This window comes from Moschus berezovskii, chromosome 19, assembly GCF_049115385.1.
Source record: "Moschus berezovskii isolate FMDL1 chromosome 19, NW_MosBer_1.0, whole genome shotgun sequence".
Taxonomy (NCBI): domain Eukaryota; kingdom Metazoa; phylum Chordata; class Mammalia; order Artiodactyla; family Moschidae; genus Moschus; species Moschus berezovskii.
In genome coordinates, this window is record NC_142478.1 from 71,966,571 (window position 1) to 71,984,099 (window position 17,529).

Sequence of the window (17,529 nt, forward strand, 5' to 3'; positions counted from 1 at the left end):
AGAGTCCATAACCAGCCTTGGGAATCCCTGAAGAATGTCCCCCTGAGTCTGGGAGGGCCCGGTCTGCCTGGCCGCGCCCCTGCGGTCAGACACCCCCCGAGTGGCTTCCCTCACAGATACAGCATGACTGCCTGCAGATGGTGGCGGGTGTCTTTCTCTTCCCGGTGTTGGCTGCATGAGCATCTGTCATCGTTAGGAGATGATGTCCCAGTGCAAGTAGGGATGGGGCCACGGCTTGTCCGAGAGGTCCACCAGAATGGAGTCACTTCTCCAAGAAGTGCGTGGCTTCCCTGGTGGCTCAGACAGTAAAGCGTCTGCCTGCAATGCAGGAGACCCAGGTTGGATCCCTGGGCCCAGAAGATCCCCTGGAGAAGGAAAAGGCAACCCACTCCAGTGTTCTTGCCTGAGAAATCCCATGGACAGAGGAACCTGGTAGGTTACAGTCCATGGGGTCACAAAGAGTCGGACATGACTGTGCGACTTCAGTTTTGAGACAAGGACGTTGTTCTGGGTTCTGGGAGGCTTCTCGTGTTGTTTCTTGGATAGAACTGAAAAGCTCTCTGTTAGTCATGACTACCAGTAGGACAGCTTACTGAGGCTCTCCTCCCCTCCCTTCTGCTTAATCCTGACCTGGGCTCTGTGTTCGTCATCCCTACTTCATGGACGAGGAAATAGATGTGGAGCAGTTAAGGGACCGGCCCAAGTCCCCGCGGCCTGTGAGTGGCTGAGCAGAGACCTGAACCCCGCCCTAGCTCAGGCTCCGGGTCCCTGGGCTGAACCGCTCGTGGGTCTTGGCCTCTGAGCCACAGCGGGTCTTGCCCTTTGCCAGCCCCGTGACATGCTTGTCCTCTCGCCGGCAGAGTGGAGTACATGGAGAAGAGCAAGCACCTGCAGGAGCAGCTCAACGAGCTCAAGACCGAGATTGAGGCCTTGAGACTCAAAGAGCGGGAGACAGCCTTGGACATGCTGCACAACGAGAACTCCGACCGGGGTGGCGGTGGCAGCAAGCACAACACCATCAAAAAGGTACCGGAGTGTCTGCCACTTAGGACGGCCGCTCGCGGGGCGTGACGTCGGCATCTGGCTCCCTCGGCAGCCGAGTCTTCACACTGGTCTTTTTTTTTTTAACACGTACTTAGTTGAGGGAATTTTATTTTGACTCAAGCCAGGAAGGGAAGTTAATCTGCCGATGACTGTGAACCCATTGGTTTGATGGAAGGGAAGCTTGTGTTAAGAGCTCTGATGAAATGAATCGTGGTTACAGGATGGGTTTTGATCCATCATTTAACAGTAAAGCAATTCTGTCTTTCAAGCCAAGGGGAGTTCTGCCCAGGGAGCTGCCTTACTTAATGAGAAAGCAAAATGAAAGGGAGGCTGTTGAGACTGGCCTCTCCCTCTCAGCTTTTTGTGTGTCTAAGCGGCATAGGACTGTAAAATTCCATTCTTGATTCAAAACCAAATTCTGAATGTTAAGCTTTCGTCCAGACTTGAAAGGAAATGTCTAGAAGAACCTTAATGTTTTAAAAAATGAGACTTCCCATTTATGTTGCTAACAAGTTTCATGTCTTTTTCTCCATGGATGTTTTGAGCTTTCAGCCTTTGGGAGGAAGTTAAGTCCCATACTGTCAGCCCAAGAGTATACTTGTCTTCTGCTGGGCAGAGCAGAAAGGTCCTCTCCCGCCAGGTGATATCAGCTCCTGACACTTTCCCCTAGAACCAGGAACACCTGTCACATGGGGGTCAGTACGACAAGGCTCTTCAGTGAGCTTAGATGGTGACAGATGTGTTTAATTTTGTGCCCTTTACCCGAATCTTTAAAATTAGCCTCCCAGTTGGAGGACTGTTTTCAGTGCTTAAGCTGTATCTGAAAACCCTAAGAGATGTGTCTAGCTGCCATCACTGAGGGGGACAATCGGGAGTTCCGAATCCTCCCTTCGGCCTCCAGTTAGCATTGGCACCAAGTGGAGAATTCCTTTTAATAGCGTGACCTGGAAGAAGAGATCTCTCCACCACTCACGTTCCTCTTTCCCCCAGCTTCTGTAAGTTCACGGGTTTCCCTCCTAGACCCACGTCTGAAACGCTGAGCAGAGAGGGGAGATAGAGTGAGGCCTCAGGCTGTGGGCAGAGAAGGGGAAGGACCAGCTGGCCAGCGAGCCGGCCGGGCCCCCAAGGATCTGCCTCGGACCCTCCCACTCTACTCTCTCTCCTCCTGCCCCGGGCACAGGCTGTATGTAGCTGCCCCACAGCCCCCGGGGTGCTGAAAGGTGTAGAGATCCCCATTTTCAAGCCGCAGAAAACAAACAAGTGAAGTCACCAGTCACAGTTTCAGGCCGGTCTGAAAGCGTTTCTGCGAATGGCACGATGATGCGTGGCATTGTTGATATCACAGGGTGTGTTTTCTGTTTTTCTTCGTTTTTATCTTGCTGGTTTAGCCTCAAGCCCAAGGCAGAAGACCTGTCTGCATTTGAGCCCTCGCAGTAGGTCATGCCCAGGTACTCTGTATGTGGTGATGGGACCGCCCTCTGTGGCACTAACCCCTGCATGAGCTTGCCTGTCTGTGCCCCCAGGGTCGCGCCCAGCCCTCCCGGGGGGCAGGCGGCACCTGGGGCCTGGCCGCAGCATGCTTGAGTCTGAGAGCAGGCGTCCCCCCTGCGGGGCCAGGCCGACCTCCGCGGCCCTGGGGGCCGCCTCGCTCGGAAGAGCATGTCCCGGGGCTGTCGGACCGGCCGTCCTTCCTTCACGTGTGTCGTTATTGGGCTGGGGAAGGTCATGGCTTCTTGTCCAGTCAGGTGTGTCTCCAGTCCTTCGTCTTGGTGGCGTCCCTCTCCGATAAATAACCCTAGCATGGGAACGGGGTCTGTTTGGGTGTCTTTTTAACTCAAGATCATGATCTTTCATGTGGTGACAGCCTCTGAAGACCCGTCCGCGGTCACACCTGGCAGCTTCTGATCATGGGACCGGGGTGGGGTGGGGCGAGCTGCCCGTGCTCCTTTGTCTTCCTCTAGAGCCACCCCCCAACCCCCACCTTCTGCCCACATCTGTTCTTTTTTCAAGTAAAGCAAACCGCTAGCACAGGGGTCTGAGCCACGGTCAGGCTCAGCGGACCGTCTGTCCACCAGCGAGCATGCTGGTGGCCGCCTCTGCAGGAACTCCCGTCGGGACAGCGCAGTCCTGGCCGACGGGCGGTCAGCGCTCGCCAAGTGAATTAATTGAATGATTGCTGCTTTCCTTCTGCGACGGTTCATTATTCTCCCCACAGGCCTAGGTAGTGGAGAGAATTTATTACATACAATAATAAAATAACATTCTCCCCCTGCTCCTCGCCCGAACCCTGGCAGCACCCACACCAGTGAGCCCACCAACACCCGCCGGTCACATGCGGACATGTTTTTTGGTGTCCTCACCATGGTTTCTGCTCCCAGAATAAAACAAGCCCATTGGAAGCTTTGTATCAAAAAGGGCGATCTGGCACAGGATAGATCCTATTTGTGGTTGCCATCCAAGTGAGAGAGGTTAGCTATTAAAGTCCCAGATGGATCTCATTATGTGATGGATTCGATCTGTCAATGGTTCCAGGAACCCCTGGCGTGAACCACGATTTGTGTGTGACACTTTTATTTAGCGGGCTCCTGTTTCTCGAGCTTTCACGCCACATGCTGGCATTGAACACCCTGTCACCAAGCGGTGCATGCTCTGTGCTGGGCAGGAGTGAGAACCATGAAATGCGTGGGCCAGGTGGCACGTCACCCAGGGTGGGCCCGCTGTAGCTTCCTGGGCCCACGGCGAGCACAGGGGCACACAGAAAGCCCATTTTTTGTTTCAGTCCTTGCTGTCAGATATTCTCTGTGACCGTACTCTTCTACCTTGGGATGATTTCATCTCTCTTCTCTGTAATGATTCAGAACGTTTCAATTCTTCAGGGGCCCGGTTCTGACCGTCAGTCCTCACTGAGCTGTGATTACAGACAAATGAGGTTTGATTTGTAGTCAAACGTGTACTGCTCCTAGGACATGCACAGACGCCTACTTTTTTTTATGTCTTGATGTGAACCTTGTTTTCAGAGTAGGCTGGCTGCGAGCTCCAGTTAACCCAGAATTCAGATTAATCGAGGGTTAATAAAATGGAGTTGGCTCTCAACACAGCTGGACTTAATCTCAGCATCACAGATCAAGCAGTGGTAGCTTTTACTACATATGAAGTTGGAGGGAGGCACATTCTGGACTTTGGTGGTTCCAGCATCGAAGTAACCAAGCCTGCCGGCCAGCCACCTGCTATGCCAGGGTGGCTCTGGCCTTGTGCCTGGGCTGTGATCTGGGCCAGAGTGAGCCTCGATGACGAGAAATGCCACCGCAGGCTCTGAGATGTGGGCACCCAGACTGTCAAGGGCACAGCTCCATCTAGAAAGTCCAGGGTGAGAAACACAGATCGGTGCTGAACCGAGAGTTTCCATTGTCCTGAAGCTCGTCATTAATCTTGGTTCCAACCAGCCTGCATTGATTTTGTTTTGTTTCATTTTTCGTGTCTTCTGATCACAGATTCCTTCGAGGAAAGACTGGCTCCCCTCCCTCTTGCCATCCGGGTGTATTCCTCCCCCTTTGCTCTCTGGCCTCCCCCTCAAGGCCTGTGTCTGATCCGCCTCAGCAGGACCCTCTGGGGCTGGTGACATTTAGGCTAAATTCCAAGCGTTTACCCGGGGCCGAGGTTACCATGTTCCTGTGGCAATGCCGAGAGGCAGTCCGGTGTGCCTCACCAGGGCCAGCTGCTCTGCCACTTCCTTCCTCTATAATTCTTACCTTCTGCTAAGGGTCAGTGTCCTCACCTATAAAAGGGGAATAAAACAGTTCATGCCCCTCAGGATTTTTATGAGGATTCAGTGAGTTCCCTGTGGGCTTCCCAAGTGGTGCAGTGGTAAAGAATCTGCCTGCTGATTCAGGAGACGCACGCACACAGGAGACACAGGTTCGATCCCTGGGTCGGGAAGATCCCCTGGAGAAGGAAAAGGCAACCCAGTCCAGTAGTCTTGCCTGGGAAATCCCATGGACAGAGGAGCCTGGAGGGCTACAGTCCACGGGGTCACAAAGAGTCGGACACTACTGAGCACAGCATGGCAAGGCGCTCCGTTTAAAACCTCAGCAAGGGCTTGAACTTAAAAGAAACAAACCTGCTTGGGAGCCTGGCCTGGTAGGCGCCACAGTTGCATGCACAGCTTGAGATGTGCGTATCCAGTGGTGTTTTAGCTTCCACGTGTTTGTAGGGAAAAGCTTTTTAAAAGCCAGAATGAACCACACCGATGGTACTGTGTGATCTGGATTCGCAAGGGTGTATTTTTCTGCTCCCGCTGATCTTCGCTGCACATTTCCATCTTCTCCCGATCGATAATCAGCACAACTGGTTTGACATTTGCATCCGAGTCTGAGCGGTACTAGCGATCAAAGGCTGCCCTTGGGAACGTAGACCCATGGCATTCTCGGGGTGGCAGGGAGGGGGGAGGAGAGCGACAGCGGCATGCGTTCCTGGCCTCTGGGTCTTGTCAACGAGGGCGTGGGGTCCAGCAGTGAGGCTGGGGGAGGGGGAAACGGTGTCCGGGACAAGAGACTTGAGTCTCTTGCCTTCAGAGCCACCCTGCCGGTGAGGTGTGCAGTGGCCAGGTGCGATTTACCTGCACATCGCCCTGTGGAGGTGACAACGCGGTCGCACCCTTCATCCCCACCCCTTCTTGAGAGACGGTGTCATTCTGGGCTGGTCTGAGCGCCAGCAAGCTTGTCCTCGTGTTTCATGCCCATGCTCTCTGAAGAAGCACAGCATCTCAAAGGCAGCTGACAGATGAGAAATCCTGGAGGTCAGAGAGCCCAGAAAGCTTATTTCCTTCGTAAATGGTGCGAACCACCTAGGCCCTGCTGTGGTTTCTGCTGATGAGGGGGTGGCAGTGAGGAGCCTCGACATGTCTCTGAAGCCCAGCCGCTGCTCTCGGATCAGGAAGACATAAAAGACCAGTGACATCTTCAATTTGCAGGGACTCCCTCTGGAGCTGCAGGGCTGGGAGTCAAGTACAGCACTTACAACACCGGGGACATGATCAACCCCAGGGCGAGGGTGGACTCGTGTGAGAGGCGTCCCTCCTGGTTAAAGCCACCAACCCGGCCTGGCCTCCCTCCTGAGTGATCTCCATCAGCATTGCCTGCCGGGACCCGGGACCCTTCACAGGCTGTGCTGCTGGTGTGGTTGACATGCTCAGTGCCCCCAGACCCAGCTCAGGGACCCACTTGGCTCAGCCTCTTTGCCAAAAGACCGCAATCCAGCCCCTCCCTTGGGTGGGTAGGCTTTACCTCCTAGTGGGAGTTGTCGAGCAGCCTACAAAGCCTGCCTTGCCCTCCCAGGATATCTTGCCCCCGTTTGGAAGTGCCCAAGGCAGTGGGCCTTATTTGATGTTTGAGTCAAACATCTCATCCGGTCCCTCCGCATGCGGACTGTACATGTCCATGCCGCTTCCCTCTAGCACCTGATCCGTCACCGCGACCGCAGGAGTGTCGAGTCCGGCTGTAAACTCATTCTGCGGGCACGAGGTTCTGTTCTGATGATCCCCACCGTGATTTCCCTTCTGATGTTGGTGATTTGAAAAGACATGGGTCTGTCTGCACCGTTTCCCCCAGGTGCCCTTGCCAAGTGCTCCATGCCCATACGACAGCCTCCCCCTGCCCAGCGAGGTGAAGCGGGACGATTAGTCCATTTACCAGGTGGAAGAGCCAAGCATCACCCAGGCAGCTGGAGATGCCGGCAGACACTGGTTTCCAGGCGCCGTTCAGCCTAAAGGATGCATAAACCAAAGGCACCCTCCGGGTTTTCCCAGGCAAATTTCTCCCAGGAGCAGATAAAGTAGCTGATGCCCAAAGTGGATTTGATCATGGCGGTGGACTCAGCCCCTCGTCCCACCTCCGTTTCGGGATCAGCGTGTGGACAAGCTCTCTGCCCCTGTGCACATCACCAGATGGCATTCGGATGCAAGCTGTCAGCTAGCATCCGAATCGTTTAATCCGGCCAGTTCCCAGCCGCTGTCCCCCTCCGCCGGCCCTGCCCGCTCGGCTTCTCTTCCGGAAAGGGAATGTTGATCACACCCCAAGCCAGAGATTGTGTGGGAATTCACTGCTGCTTCTGGATTTGGCTGCACCTTCCTGCTCCTGGAAAATCCCATGGACGGAGGAACCTGGTGGGCTACAGACCGTGGGGCCGCAAAGAGTCGGACACGACTGAGCGACTTCACTTCCTGCTCCCAGTGCTGGAGAAGCCGCTAGTGCTTTTGTATCTGTGCTGCCCGCCCCCACCCCCCACCTTCCTGGCTCTTCTGTTCTTTATGTGTAGTGGCGGGAGGGGAAGTGTAACATGACTTTAGGGCTTGCGTTTCAATTCTCCTGCATTTTTCTGGGAAGAGCAGGGTCTCGGCCCCTGGAGTTCTTAGGTTAGTGTCTAAAACGGGTTCAGCCTTGTGGGTCTCCTTGTCTAAAATGAATGAGACTCCACCCCACCCCCCGACCCCTGCTGCCTTTCTCTCTTGCCCCCCAGGGATGAGTGGATTGAGGCAAGGCCCCCAGAGACTAGTTGGAGGACTCCAGGCTCTCTGATTAGTTTTGTTCTCCCAGCTTAATTGTAGAGCTTCTTCTCGCTGTCTCGTCACTGATCGCTGAAGTGGCTCTGTGTCCTGCCCACCCCCACCCCCGACGCCACCCCCTTTTCTTGAGGAACCAGATTATCACAATGCGGCCTTGTGAATCAATTTTCTGTATGCGCTGATGAAAGTGGAATTCATCCTTAATCAGGCAGCCTTGCCGCTGCAGGCCCCGTGCCGGAATACATCTAGTTCTCCCTTCACTTTGGGAAGCAGTGCCCACCCCCGCCCCCAAAAGGACTTTTAGAGGAGAGCCGGGGAGGAGGGAGCTGGCAGCCACCAAACTGGGGGGCTGTGTTCCTCCAGCAGGGGGCACTCCTGGGAGTGAATGAATCTCTAGGAGCCTGGGAGCCGGAAGCCTTCCCTGCGGGCGGCAGGGCCCCCTGCTGAGCCTGGTGCTTGTGTAGGTGCCTCCGGGCTTGCTGTCTCTAGACCCCCCAGGGCCCTCTCTCAGGAGCGGGCAGCAGCAGGTGCTGTGTGTCTCCATGGGCTCCCTGAAGTCCTCGTCCAGTGAGCTGAAGGCCCCTGAGTCTGCCTTTACCATGCGTGCCCGAGTCCAGGAGAGGCGGCTAGCTACCAGGTCCTTCCCAGGGCCGGGGAAGCCAGCCTCCCGTCTTTTTAAGGGCACAGATGCGGCTCCCGAATCTGAACTCGTTTATTAGCTGGTTGGAGGTGCCTGTTCGGTCACACTGCACACAGCTTGTTGGGTGGTGTGAAGAGGTCTCGCCCCTGCCAAGTGACCCCACCCAGGTGACCCCCCCTCCCCGTCCTGCCCTTGCCCAGCCCGGTGGCAGTCACAGACCATGGGCAGTGCCATGGGGAGGTGGGCAGGAGCGGGAGGCGACTCTGCCGGGCTTGTGTGTGTCAAGGCGGGGCAGGAAGAAGGGGCCAGGCCACAGATGGACCAGATGCCCGCCCCCCCCAACACACACACACCACGAAGATGAAAACCACACTGTCCAGCTCTGCAGCCAGCAGAGAAAAGGAAGTTTGTCTGCTCGGAATGGAACTTGGATTAGTGACAGACTTGAACAGCCGGTTCCGTCGAGAGAGAACTTAATTCCTCCTGTATTATTCACACGGCTGATCTGAATCAGGCATTAGGAGACAGCTGGAAGAGAGGAGCGGTCAGCCCTCAGCCTGGTGAGGAGACATTTATGGTCTTCCGTCGTCTCGGGGCGCCGGCAAGCAGACCCGCTGAGGCTGCGTATCCTCAGAAGGCTTCAGAGAAGGTGGAGCGGACCCCGCAGGTCCTGGATGGGGCAGCCTGTGTGCGCGAGGCCCCACTTGTCCATCCACATTCCCCAGGCCTTTCTGCTCCTCCATCTACTGAAATGGGGGGGGGGTCCTCCCCCAGCACCAGTCCTGGAGGCACTGCCACCCCCCACCGAGCAGTCCGTCTGGGGGCGATGACGCATGTTGCTGGATCACTAAGGGGCTGCAGGGTTGGGGGTGGGCTCACGGGACAAGCTTCGGCTCTCCTGTGCGACACGGCAGGACGCAAGGCCTCGATCGGATCATCACCCGTGTGGTTCCTTGCTTGCTGTGCGGAGAGCCAGGAAGGTGGATGGAACACTGAGTGGCTTGTACACCTTGGAGGGTGAGAAGGTGGCCGGGATTCTGGCCTCTGTGAACCAATCTCCAGGAGTCTATGGAGACAACCACAGGAGCAGTTCACGCTGCGAAGGATGGGCTCTGGGCTGTTTCCGCTAGGGCTTCCCCTCCTTGGTTAGGAACGCATCCTGCCTGAGGCTATATGGTCAGTGTGACAGTCAGGGAGCTTTCTAGAAAGAGCTGGCCGTCAGGGATCCCACAGGTGAGTGGAGTGATCTCAAGCCCAGGGGCCAGGAGCGTGGCTGGCAGACCCCGAGGGCGCATCTCCCAGCCCCTGGGCTTGAGTTCCCACGTGGAGGAAAGAAGCCGAGGCTTCTCCCTGCAGACCCTCCCTCCGCCCGCCTCCCCAGTCTGCTCTCCAACACGATTATGATCACGGCGTGATGCCTGAGATGAATGATGCTGCTGAGTTGGGATAGGCGGCCGCCGTGGCCACCGGGAGGGTTTTAGCGGTGCCAGTCGGCTCGTGTGGGATTTTCCTCTGATGACGGGCTTCCTGTGGGAATTGGAACCACCACGGCTTCCCTGGTGGCTCAGACGGTAGAGACTCTTCCCCTGCAGTGTGGGAGACCTGGGTTCCATCCCTGGCTGGGGAAGATCCTGGAGAAGGAAATGGCAACCCACTCCAGTGTTCTTGCCTAGGAAATCCCACAGACAGAGGAGCCTGGTGGGCTACGGTGCGTGGCTTCACAAAGCGACTGAGTGACTCACACAGGATTTACATTTACACGAACTGTGCAGAGAGGGAGCGATGGGGGCAGGGCAGCCAGGTCTGCCTGTGGGCCAGGGCTGGAATCCCAGGGCCCTTGGTGTCAGCAGACACGTTGGCCACCTCTGTCTGGTGGCCCCATCCGTCCGTCCAGCAGCCTGGAGACCACAGTACTGTCTTCTTACCGAGACCGTGCGTCTGGAGTGTCTCCCTGCTTCTGCACGGCCAAGGCATTGGGTCTGTCCCCGCACCTCTACTTGAACTGGGGCTCAACTGCTGCTCTTGTGAGATAAGAGGTCAGTGTGGGCTGGGGTCCAGGGACGCGTGCTGCCCACCCAAAGAGGGCTTCGCCTCCTGACAAGCTCACGCTGGACTGAGTAGCTGGAGTCTGGTGCTGGCACCTCAAGGGGACAGCCGGCACTCAGCTCGCGTAGACAATCCAGGAATTATTGGTGCCACCGTCGTACAAATGGGCAGCAGGCTCTCGGAGGCCTGCACAGGCCAGGCTCCCTGCTGGGGGAAGTGGCCAGGCCCCCCTCCTCGGGGGTATCTGCTCGCCCTGCCTCAGCGGCCCTGAGCCTCCCTGCTTCGCCCGCACCCCTTCTAACCTGCACTGTGCCCTGCTCCCTGATCCTTGGAAGGCCAGGAGCCAGAGCTGGGGGAGGAGGGACATGATCCCCTCCTAGTATCACCAGCTGCAGCGTGTCATCGGGCGTTTCTGTCACTCCAAGAATCACCCTGGGAGGAAGGGACCGCCAGGATCACCCCGCAGCTCAGCAGCTAGGGTGGGCTTTGGGTCAAGCGGTCTGGCTGTGCCTGTGAGTGACTCGTGCATGGAAAGAAGGGCTGTGGCAAAGTGTGTCTCCTGCGGGTCCCCTGTCCCTGAAGGAACTGACCTGAGGTCCCCCAGGCATGTTGGAGGAACCTGAGTGGTAGTCGGGTTTCCACCCCTTGCGGTCCACTCTCTCCCAGGACGATCTTTGTTCCAGCGGCTCTCTGGCTCTCTCTTCCGCATCCTGGTTCCCATTATCACCAAGCGTGTCCTTCCCGGTCCTTCTCCTCTGTTATGTTTAGGGAGAAGCCCATCCTTCTAGAGGGAGTTCCATCTCAGCAGAGAAATGAAAGTTCTCTGCATTCCCGTTAGAGCTGGGCTTTCCAAAGGGCTTCAGAAATTGGTTCCACTGAAGGAAACAGCTCAGATGCCTCCCTGCATTTAGCTTGTTAGTCGGGAACTTCAAGGCCAAAAGATTTGGCAGGATTTAAAGAGCCGGCTCTCAAGCTGTCTCATTTCGAGTGCACTGATGCTGTGCATCTTTGATGGTGAAGTGGTTGGGTTGGAGCCTTCCTCCCCCGCCCTTCACAGAGCCAAGCTCTTTGGATTCAGAGGCTGCCAGAGGTCCCTGAATGAGGGAATGGGCCAGGCCATCTAGCCTGCCCCCGTGGTTGAACTCCAGAGAAAAGGGGCTCAGAGAGGTCAAGTGTGTCCCCTGAGGCCACACAGCGAGCTGGTGATGGAGAATCAGCACCCGGGTCTCTCCAGCCCAGTGGGGACCTCTCGATTTCCCCTGCATCTCCCCATTCGTCGCAGTTGCCACCTGCATTTTGTTCACTCGACAAGCGGAGCCCCCACTGTGTGCACAGCACTAAGCCGAGAGGCTCGAGGGTGTGAAGGTGGACGGACCGTGCGTGTTCTGTGTCCCCATCCCCGGAAACTCTCCTTAGCAAAGTCCCAGAGCTGGACTGTGGCGCACAGTCTCGCTGGCGCAGTTGATTTCAGGAGCAGAGCCGGGCGCTGGGAGGGTGCCCACACCAGATGCTTCCGCTTGGGGAGTCCTGGCAAGGGGCCTGCCAGGTTGGGGAATCAAGGTTTGGCAGCTCCGAGAGGTCGCAAACCCGAGCTTGTGCCTTATCTGCCAGCCAGGAGCCCCTCCCCCGACCCTCCCCTTCCCTTCCGCCTCTTCCCCGAGCTCCTGCCTCTCAGGAAAGGCCTTGGGCCCAGAGCAACCCCCACCACCACATGCTCCCCCTCCCTGCCTGAACCAGCCCCACCTAGAAAGCCCGAGCCCTCTGTCCCAGTTTGTGGATGGAAACCTCCTCTCAGCTGCCAGGTCACGGGCAAGTCGGCTCTGGGGTCCCCTGGGGAACCGGCAGCAGAAGAGACAAGCTGGTCCCCATGTGCCACAGGCCTGCCCCCCCCGAGGCCCATCACCTTGCCCCAGCAGCATGCCCAGGGCCTGAGGACTGAGCCGTCAGCACTGCCGGGCTGGCCCTCGAGCCCTGGTGTGGACAGCACACCTCGTAGACGGGGATGCGGGAGGCTCCTCAAATGCCCTGGGGTCTTCCGCCCGCCAGCCATCCCTCCCTTCTGGCGTGGCCTCACTGGTCACCTCCCAATTCGAGTTCTTGGATGACTCTGGAAACTTACTTGGGGCTGACCACCGGCTTCTCGAGCCGTCTTCCCTTTCATTCCAAAGCCACTTTGAGCTTAGTCCCCGAGGCAGGAAGGTGTCCTGTTGTGAAAGAGCAAGAAGGCAGCCCCGCCTTCACCATCTCCTCTGCTTCCTTGCAGCTCACCCTGCAGAGTGCCAAGTCCCGAGTGGCCTTCTTTGAAGAGCTCTAGCAGGTGACCCGGCCACCCCAGGATCAGCTGCTTCTGCCTGCCCGCCCCCGGCACCGATGGGATGGGCCTGACACCGCGGGAGCCGTCCGAAGGCGCCCAGCCCTTTCATGTGCAATTGCCTTGAACTGTGACCCTGCAGAGGGTTCTCTCGTGGGGTTCTAGTTCTCCTGACCTGAGTCTTTAGATTTTTTTTAAGAAGTATTTCTCTCTCCTCGTCTGATGTGGGATCCTATGCTTCCTTCGTCCAAAGCACCCTGGAGTGTGTGTCTTACTGTCCTTCCCCCTCTACCCCCGCTGACCGCCCCGGCCCCCCGGCTGAGAAGTGGCTGCAGGGAGGGGAGTACACAAGCCCCCTGGAGACCCCGAGGCTGGTGCCATCCCCCACCCCTGCCCCCAGGGTTCCAGAACGTTCATCTCCTTCCCTGGTGAGGAGCTGGCGTGGGGAGAAGGTGGCCGAGTGGCCCGCCTGCACTATGTCATCGGAGAGCTTGGCCACGACGAGCCAGGAGGAGATGGGCGCTCAGCCCAGGCACCCCTGGGGGACAGCGCTCTGGACGCCTGCGGTGGGGAGTGGGAACACAGCTGCGCCCGGGGAAAACCCGGCCCAAGCTGTGGTGAAGGGCTGGCTGCCGGCAGAGGGCCTGGGAGGCCAGCCAAGCCCGCACCTGGAACTTGCACCCTGTGAAACACTCACTGCCTCTCTTCTGCGCGCTCAGAACCAGGTCTGAGAGGCAGGCATAGGCTGGGTGGGCCTCTCCAGCCGGAGGCTCTCCTGCATGTGGCAGGGGTGCGAGGGGGTTCCCCATCGCTCTAGTCAGCCCAGCCATGACCAGGGTCTCTGCAGGGCTCTTGAGGCCCCACAGGGATGCCTCACTGGCCCCAACACCCAGCGCCACTGGCACTGGCCACGGTCAGCCTTGTCGATCTGAACCATCCTTCCTGGTGGCCATGCACTGCACAGCGCCCCACCCACCCACCCATGATGGTGCCTGGGCCTCCTTTCCTGCTTCCCTTGTCTCCCAAGAGCCTTCACTTTATATTCTCCCTGGGCTGGGGTTGGGGGAGAGGTGCAGGTGACCCCTGGGCCGGAGGGGAGGGGAGGCATAGTCAGTGCTCGGCACCTACTGGCACGTGACCCCCACCGTGCGCCCACCCCAAGGCCCACACTCGCTCCTCGGTTTGGGGCCACTCTCCTGCCCTTCCTTCCTCTGTGGCCTGCTGGACCCACCAGCCCGTTCACGTCCTTCCCACGGGGCTCTTGCACAGAGCGGCAGGAGGAAAGTCTCATCCAGTGAGGAGATGCTTCCTACGTGAAGACCTGTGAGGGTCCGGAGATTTCCCGGGGGCAAAGGTGGTCTCGGGCCATCCTAAGTGGTTTTGAGAGACTGAGACGCTCAAGAGATCCTGCCAGGTTCCACGGTCAAGCCGCCCTAGCGGTTGTCCTGGGCTGGCCGCCACCACCTCAGGCCGCCCTGCCCGCAGGCAGCCAGCCCCTCGGGACGTGCCGGGTGGGACTCTGAACACTAGGCATGAATGGCTGTGGCTGGGAGGTTCCCCTCCGTCTGCCCTGTCCCTCCAAGGCCTCTTACCCTGAGACAAGGTTCCCGGTGGGGAGCCCCAGCGTCCGCCCGGCTCTCTCCTCAGGCTCACGGCCCATCCCTGACCTGTAGATTTAGTCTGTAACAGTGGCTGTGGGCACAGAGCATGGTGGTCATTTATAAAAACATTGTTGGGCTTTGTGGGGATTTTTAATTATTATTATTATTTAACTGCTGCTTGTGTGTCTGAAGTCTGTGGCCACAAGGGAGTGGGCTGGCATCTGAGCCGAGTAGGGGAGCTGCCTCGGGGTGGGAGTGGGGAGTGGGCCACCGGAACACTGCAGTTTTCCTCGGGGACGAGAGCGGGCAAGTACCTCCCGGAGATGGGCAGGCGGAGAGGACGGGGCCCCCCGAAGGGTCCTGAGCCCGAGTGGAAGAAGGACTTTGAAAGAGGAGCTCCGTGCTCAGGGTGCATGCCCACAGCGGAGGCGACTGATGTGTCAGTGGACGAGCTGAGGGCTTGTGCAGTTAAGGAAGCCCCTGGCCTCCACCGAGAGCAGGGCCCTGCATGGGATCATCGGGTTAGAAGCACCCCTGACGGTCACTGGGCGAAAGCACAGGCTAGTGACCCTCGGCGAGGCTGCACCGGCGGCTCTCGGGCACACACAGACCACCTCACTGACTGCTCGCCGCCCCTCTGGGCCCCGGGGGCTCTGCCGTGTGCTGTCCCTGCTGGGCGGCCCCGCGGCCTCACAGCGCGCTTCCTGAGTGACTGCCTTCTGAGACTTGGGGACAGGCTTCTCTCCCTCTCTTTTCTCTTTCGAATCCAAACAGCAGGTCCTGAGGCTGACAACCGGCGGCAGCGACTAAGCGTTGCCTGCTGACAGGGCTGAGACCCGGTGGCCCCTGGAGGGGGCGGCCTTGGTGGGGAGCCCGCCGCTGCCCCAGGGCCAGGCTGGCCCCTCTGGGCTTCCAGGGAAGCTCCTTCAGTTTTCAGAGACATCAAACCACCCTCCCCGCTCCCGTGGGGCCTCCTGTCAGGACCAGACCAGGGAAGGCTGTTTTCTATTCTGGCGGACTGTTGTAATTTAAATGATTGTTTTAATAAAAATTCTAAACTGTAAAAAGTTGGTCTTGGGCCTCCTCAGTTTGCTCATCGCTCCAGCCCCTGCAGTGGGGGGCGTTGGGGGCCCCAGGAGGAAACGGGCCTCTGCCCCCACTGATGTCTAGGACCTCAGCTCTATCCCCATGTCGGTGGGGAACGGACCCCCCTTTTCCAGGCTGATGGCATCACCCCTGACTGCACCTTCATCTGGGCACCCGCCTCGTGCTTCCCATGAAGCAGGCCGTGTGCTGCGTCTCCATCGCCCAGTGACCTGCGCACACCGCTCTCTGGCCCTCAGTGGAAACTAGGGTGCCATACTGGACGGTCACTCCAGGTGCTTCTGCTTCCGGGGTCCCCGTTTCCAGCTCTGGAAGGGGGGTGGTGGGCGGCATGTGGAGTCCCTGGGAGCCCGTGGGACAGAGGAGGCCCCGTGTGGCCCCAGGGCCGCGTGCCACTCACCCTTGGAGTTGAGAGCTACCCTACAGAGCTTAGGGGTTTCTGTTTAGTCTCTCAGTCATGGTTTTGGGCTCTGCAGCCCCATGGACTGTACAGTCTGTGGGACTCCCCAGGCCAGATTACTGCAGTCGGTAGCTGTTCCCTTCTCCAGGGGATCTTCCCAACCCAGGGACTGAGCCCAGGTCTCCGCATTGCAGGCAGATTCTTTACCATCTGAGCCACCAGGGAAGCCCAAGGATACTGGAGTGGGTAGCCTATCCCTTCTCCAGCGGATCTTCCCAATGGAGGAATTGAACCAGAATCTCCTGCATTGCAGGTGGACTTTTTACCAGCTGAGCTACCAAGGAAGCCATACATATATATATATATATATATATATATATAACCAGCTTTATATATATATTGGAAAGATATGTATGAAGTTGTAAAGCTAGAGAATTACAAAGTTTTTAAACACTTCACTATTTTGCTCATTTTAAATGTATAGAGTTAGTAACTAATGCACCTATTTTTGCTCAATAAATAATAAGAAATTGCTGTTTGTTTTTTTTTAATTGAAATTGATTTACAGTGTTGTGTTAGTTTCGGGTGTGCAGAAACTGCCACCTTTCTTAAATGTAGGTTATGTTATTTGCAGTGATTGGAAATAGTCTGATTTCCTACCTAGTTCCAAGCTTTAGAGAAAGAACCCTATAAATACCGATCATCTGCAGTTGTCCAGACAATATTTTTACCTTTTTTTTTTTAAGCCAACCCCCGACCCCAAAAAGATAACAATATGCTCTCACAGATGTCAAGATCACCATTCAGTTCAGTTCAGTCGCTCAGTCGTGTCCGACTCTCTGCGACCCCATGAATCACAGCACGCCAGGCCTCCCTGTCCATCACCAACTCCCAGAGTTCACTCAAACTCATCTCCATCGAGTTGGTGATGCCATCCAGCCATCTCATTCTCGGTCGTCCCCTTCTCCTCCCGCCCCCAACCTTTCCCAGCATCAGAGTCTTTTCCAGTGAGTCAACTCGTCGTATGAGGTGGCCAAAGTATTGCAGTTTCAGCTTTAGCATCAATCCTTCCAATGAACACCCAGGATTGATCTCCTTTAGAATGGACTGGTTGGATCTCCTTGCAGTCCAAGGGACTCTCAAGAGTCTTCTCCAACACCACAGTTCAAAAGCATCCATTCTTCGGCGATCAGCTTTCTTCCCAGTCCAACTCTCACATCCATACATGACCACGGGAAAAACCATAGCCTTGACTAGACGGACCTTGGTTCGCAAAGTAATGTCTCTGCTTTTTAATATACTATCAAGGTTGGTCATAACTTTCCTTCCAAGGAGTAACCGTCTTTTAATTTCATGGCTGCAATCAGCATCTGCAGTGATTTTGGAGCCCAAAAAAATAAAGTCTGACACTGTTTCCACTGTTTTTCCATCTATTTCCCATGAAGTGATGGGACCAGATGCCATGATCTTTGTTTTCTGAATGTTGAGCTTCAAGCCAACCTTTTCACTCTCCTCTTTCACTTTCATCAAGAGGCTTTTTAGTTCCTCTTCACTTTCTGCCATATGGGTAGTGTCATCTGCATATCTGAGGTTATTGATATTTCTCCCAGCAATCTTGATTCCAGCTTGTGCTTCTTCCAGCCCAGCGTTCCTCATGATGTACTCTGCATGTAAGTTAAATAAGCAAAGTGACAATATACAGCCTTGACGTACTCCTTTTCCTATTTGGAACCAGTCTGTTGTTCCATGTACAGTTTTGACTGTTGCTTCCTGACCTGCATACAGTGGGGTTGAATTAACCGGGGAAACAGGTTGAATTCTCCT

The 17,529-nt window shown here is 56.6% G+C and overlaps 1 protein-coding gene across 7 annotated transcripts in view; it reads left to right on the forward strand.

The window, feature by feature from the left end:
- The window catches only part of NF2 (NF2, moesin-ezrin-radixin like (MERLIN) tumor suppressor), a 68,815-nt gene extending 53,538 nt beyond the window's left edge, over positions 1 to 15,277 (forward strand). For 2 of the 7 annotated variants that reach the window (XM_055404456.2, XM_088828312.1), the window contains 3 exons: positions 861 to 1,026; positions 2,433 to 2,492; positions 12,553 to 15,277. In XM_055404456.2, the coding sequence (XP_055260431.1) occupies positions 861 to 1,026; positions 2,433 to 2,468 (202 nt within the window). In that variant the 3' untranslated portion in view covers positions 2,469 to 2,492; positions 12,553 to 15,277. The other 5 variants (XM_055404455.2, XM_088828311.1, XM_055404457.2 and 2 more) reach the window with 4 other exon arrangements.
- The last annotated feature ends 2,252 nt before the right edge of the window (positions 15,278 to 17,529 follow it).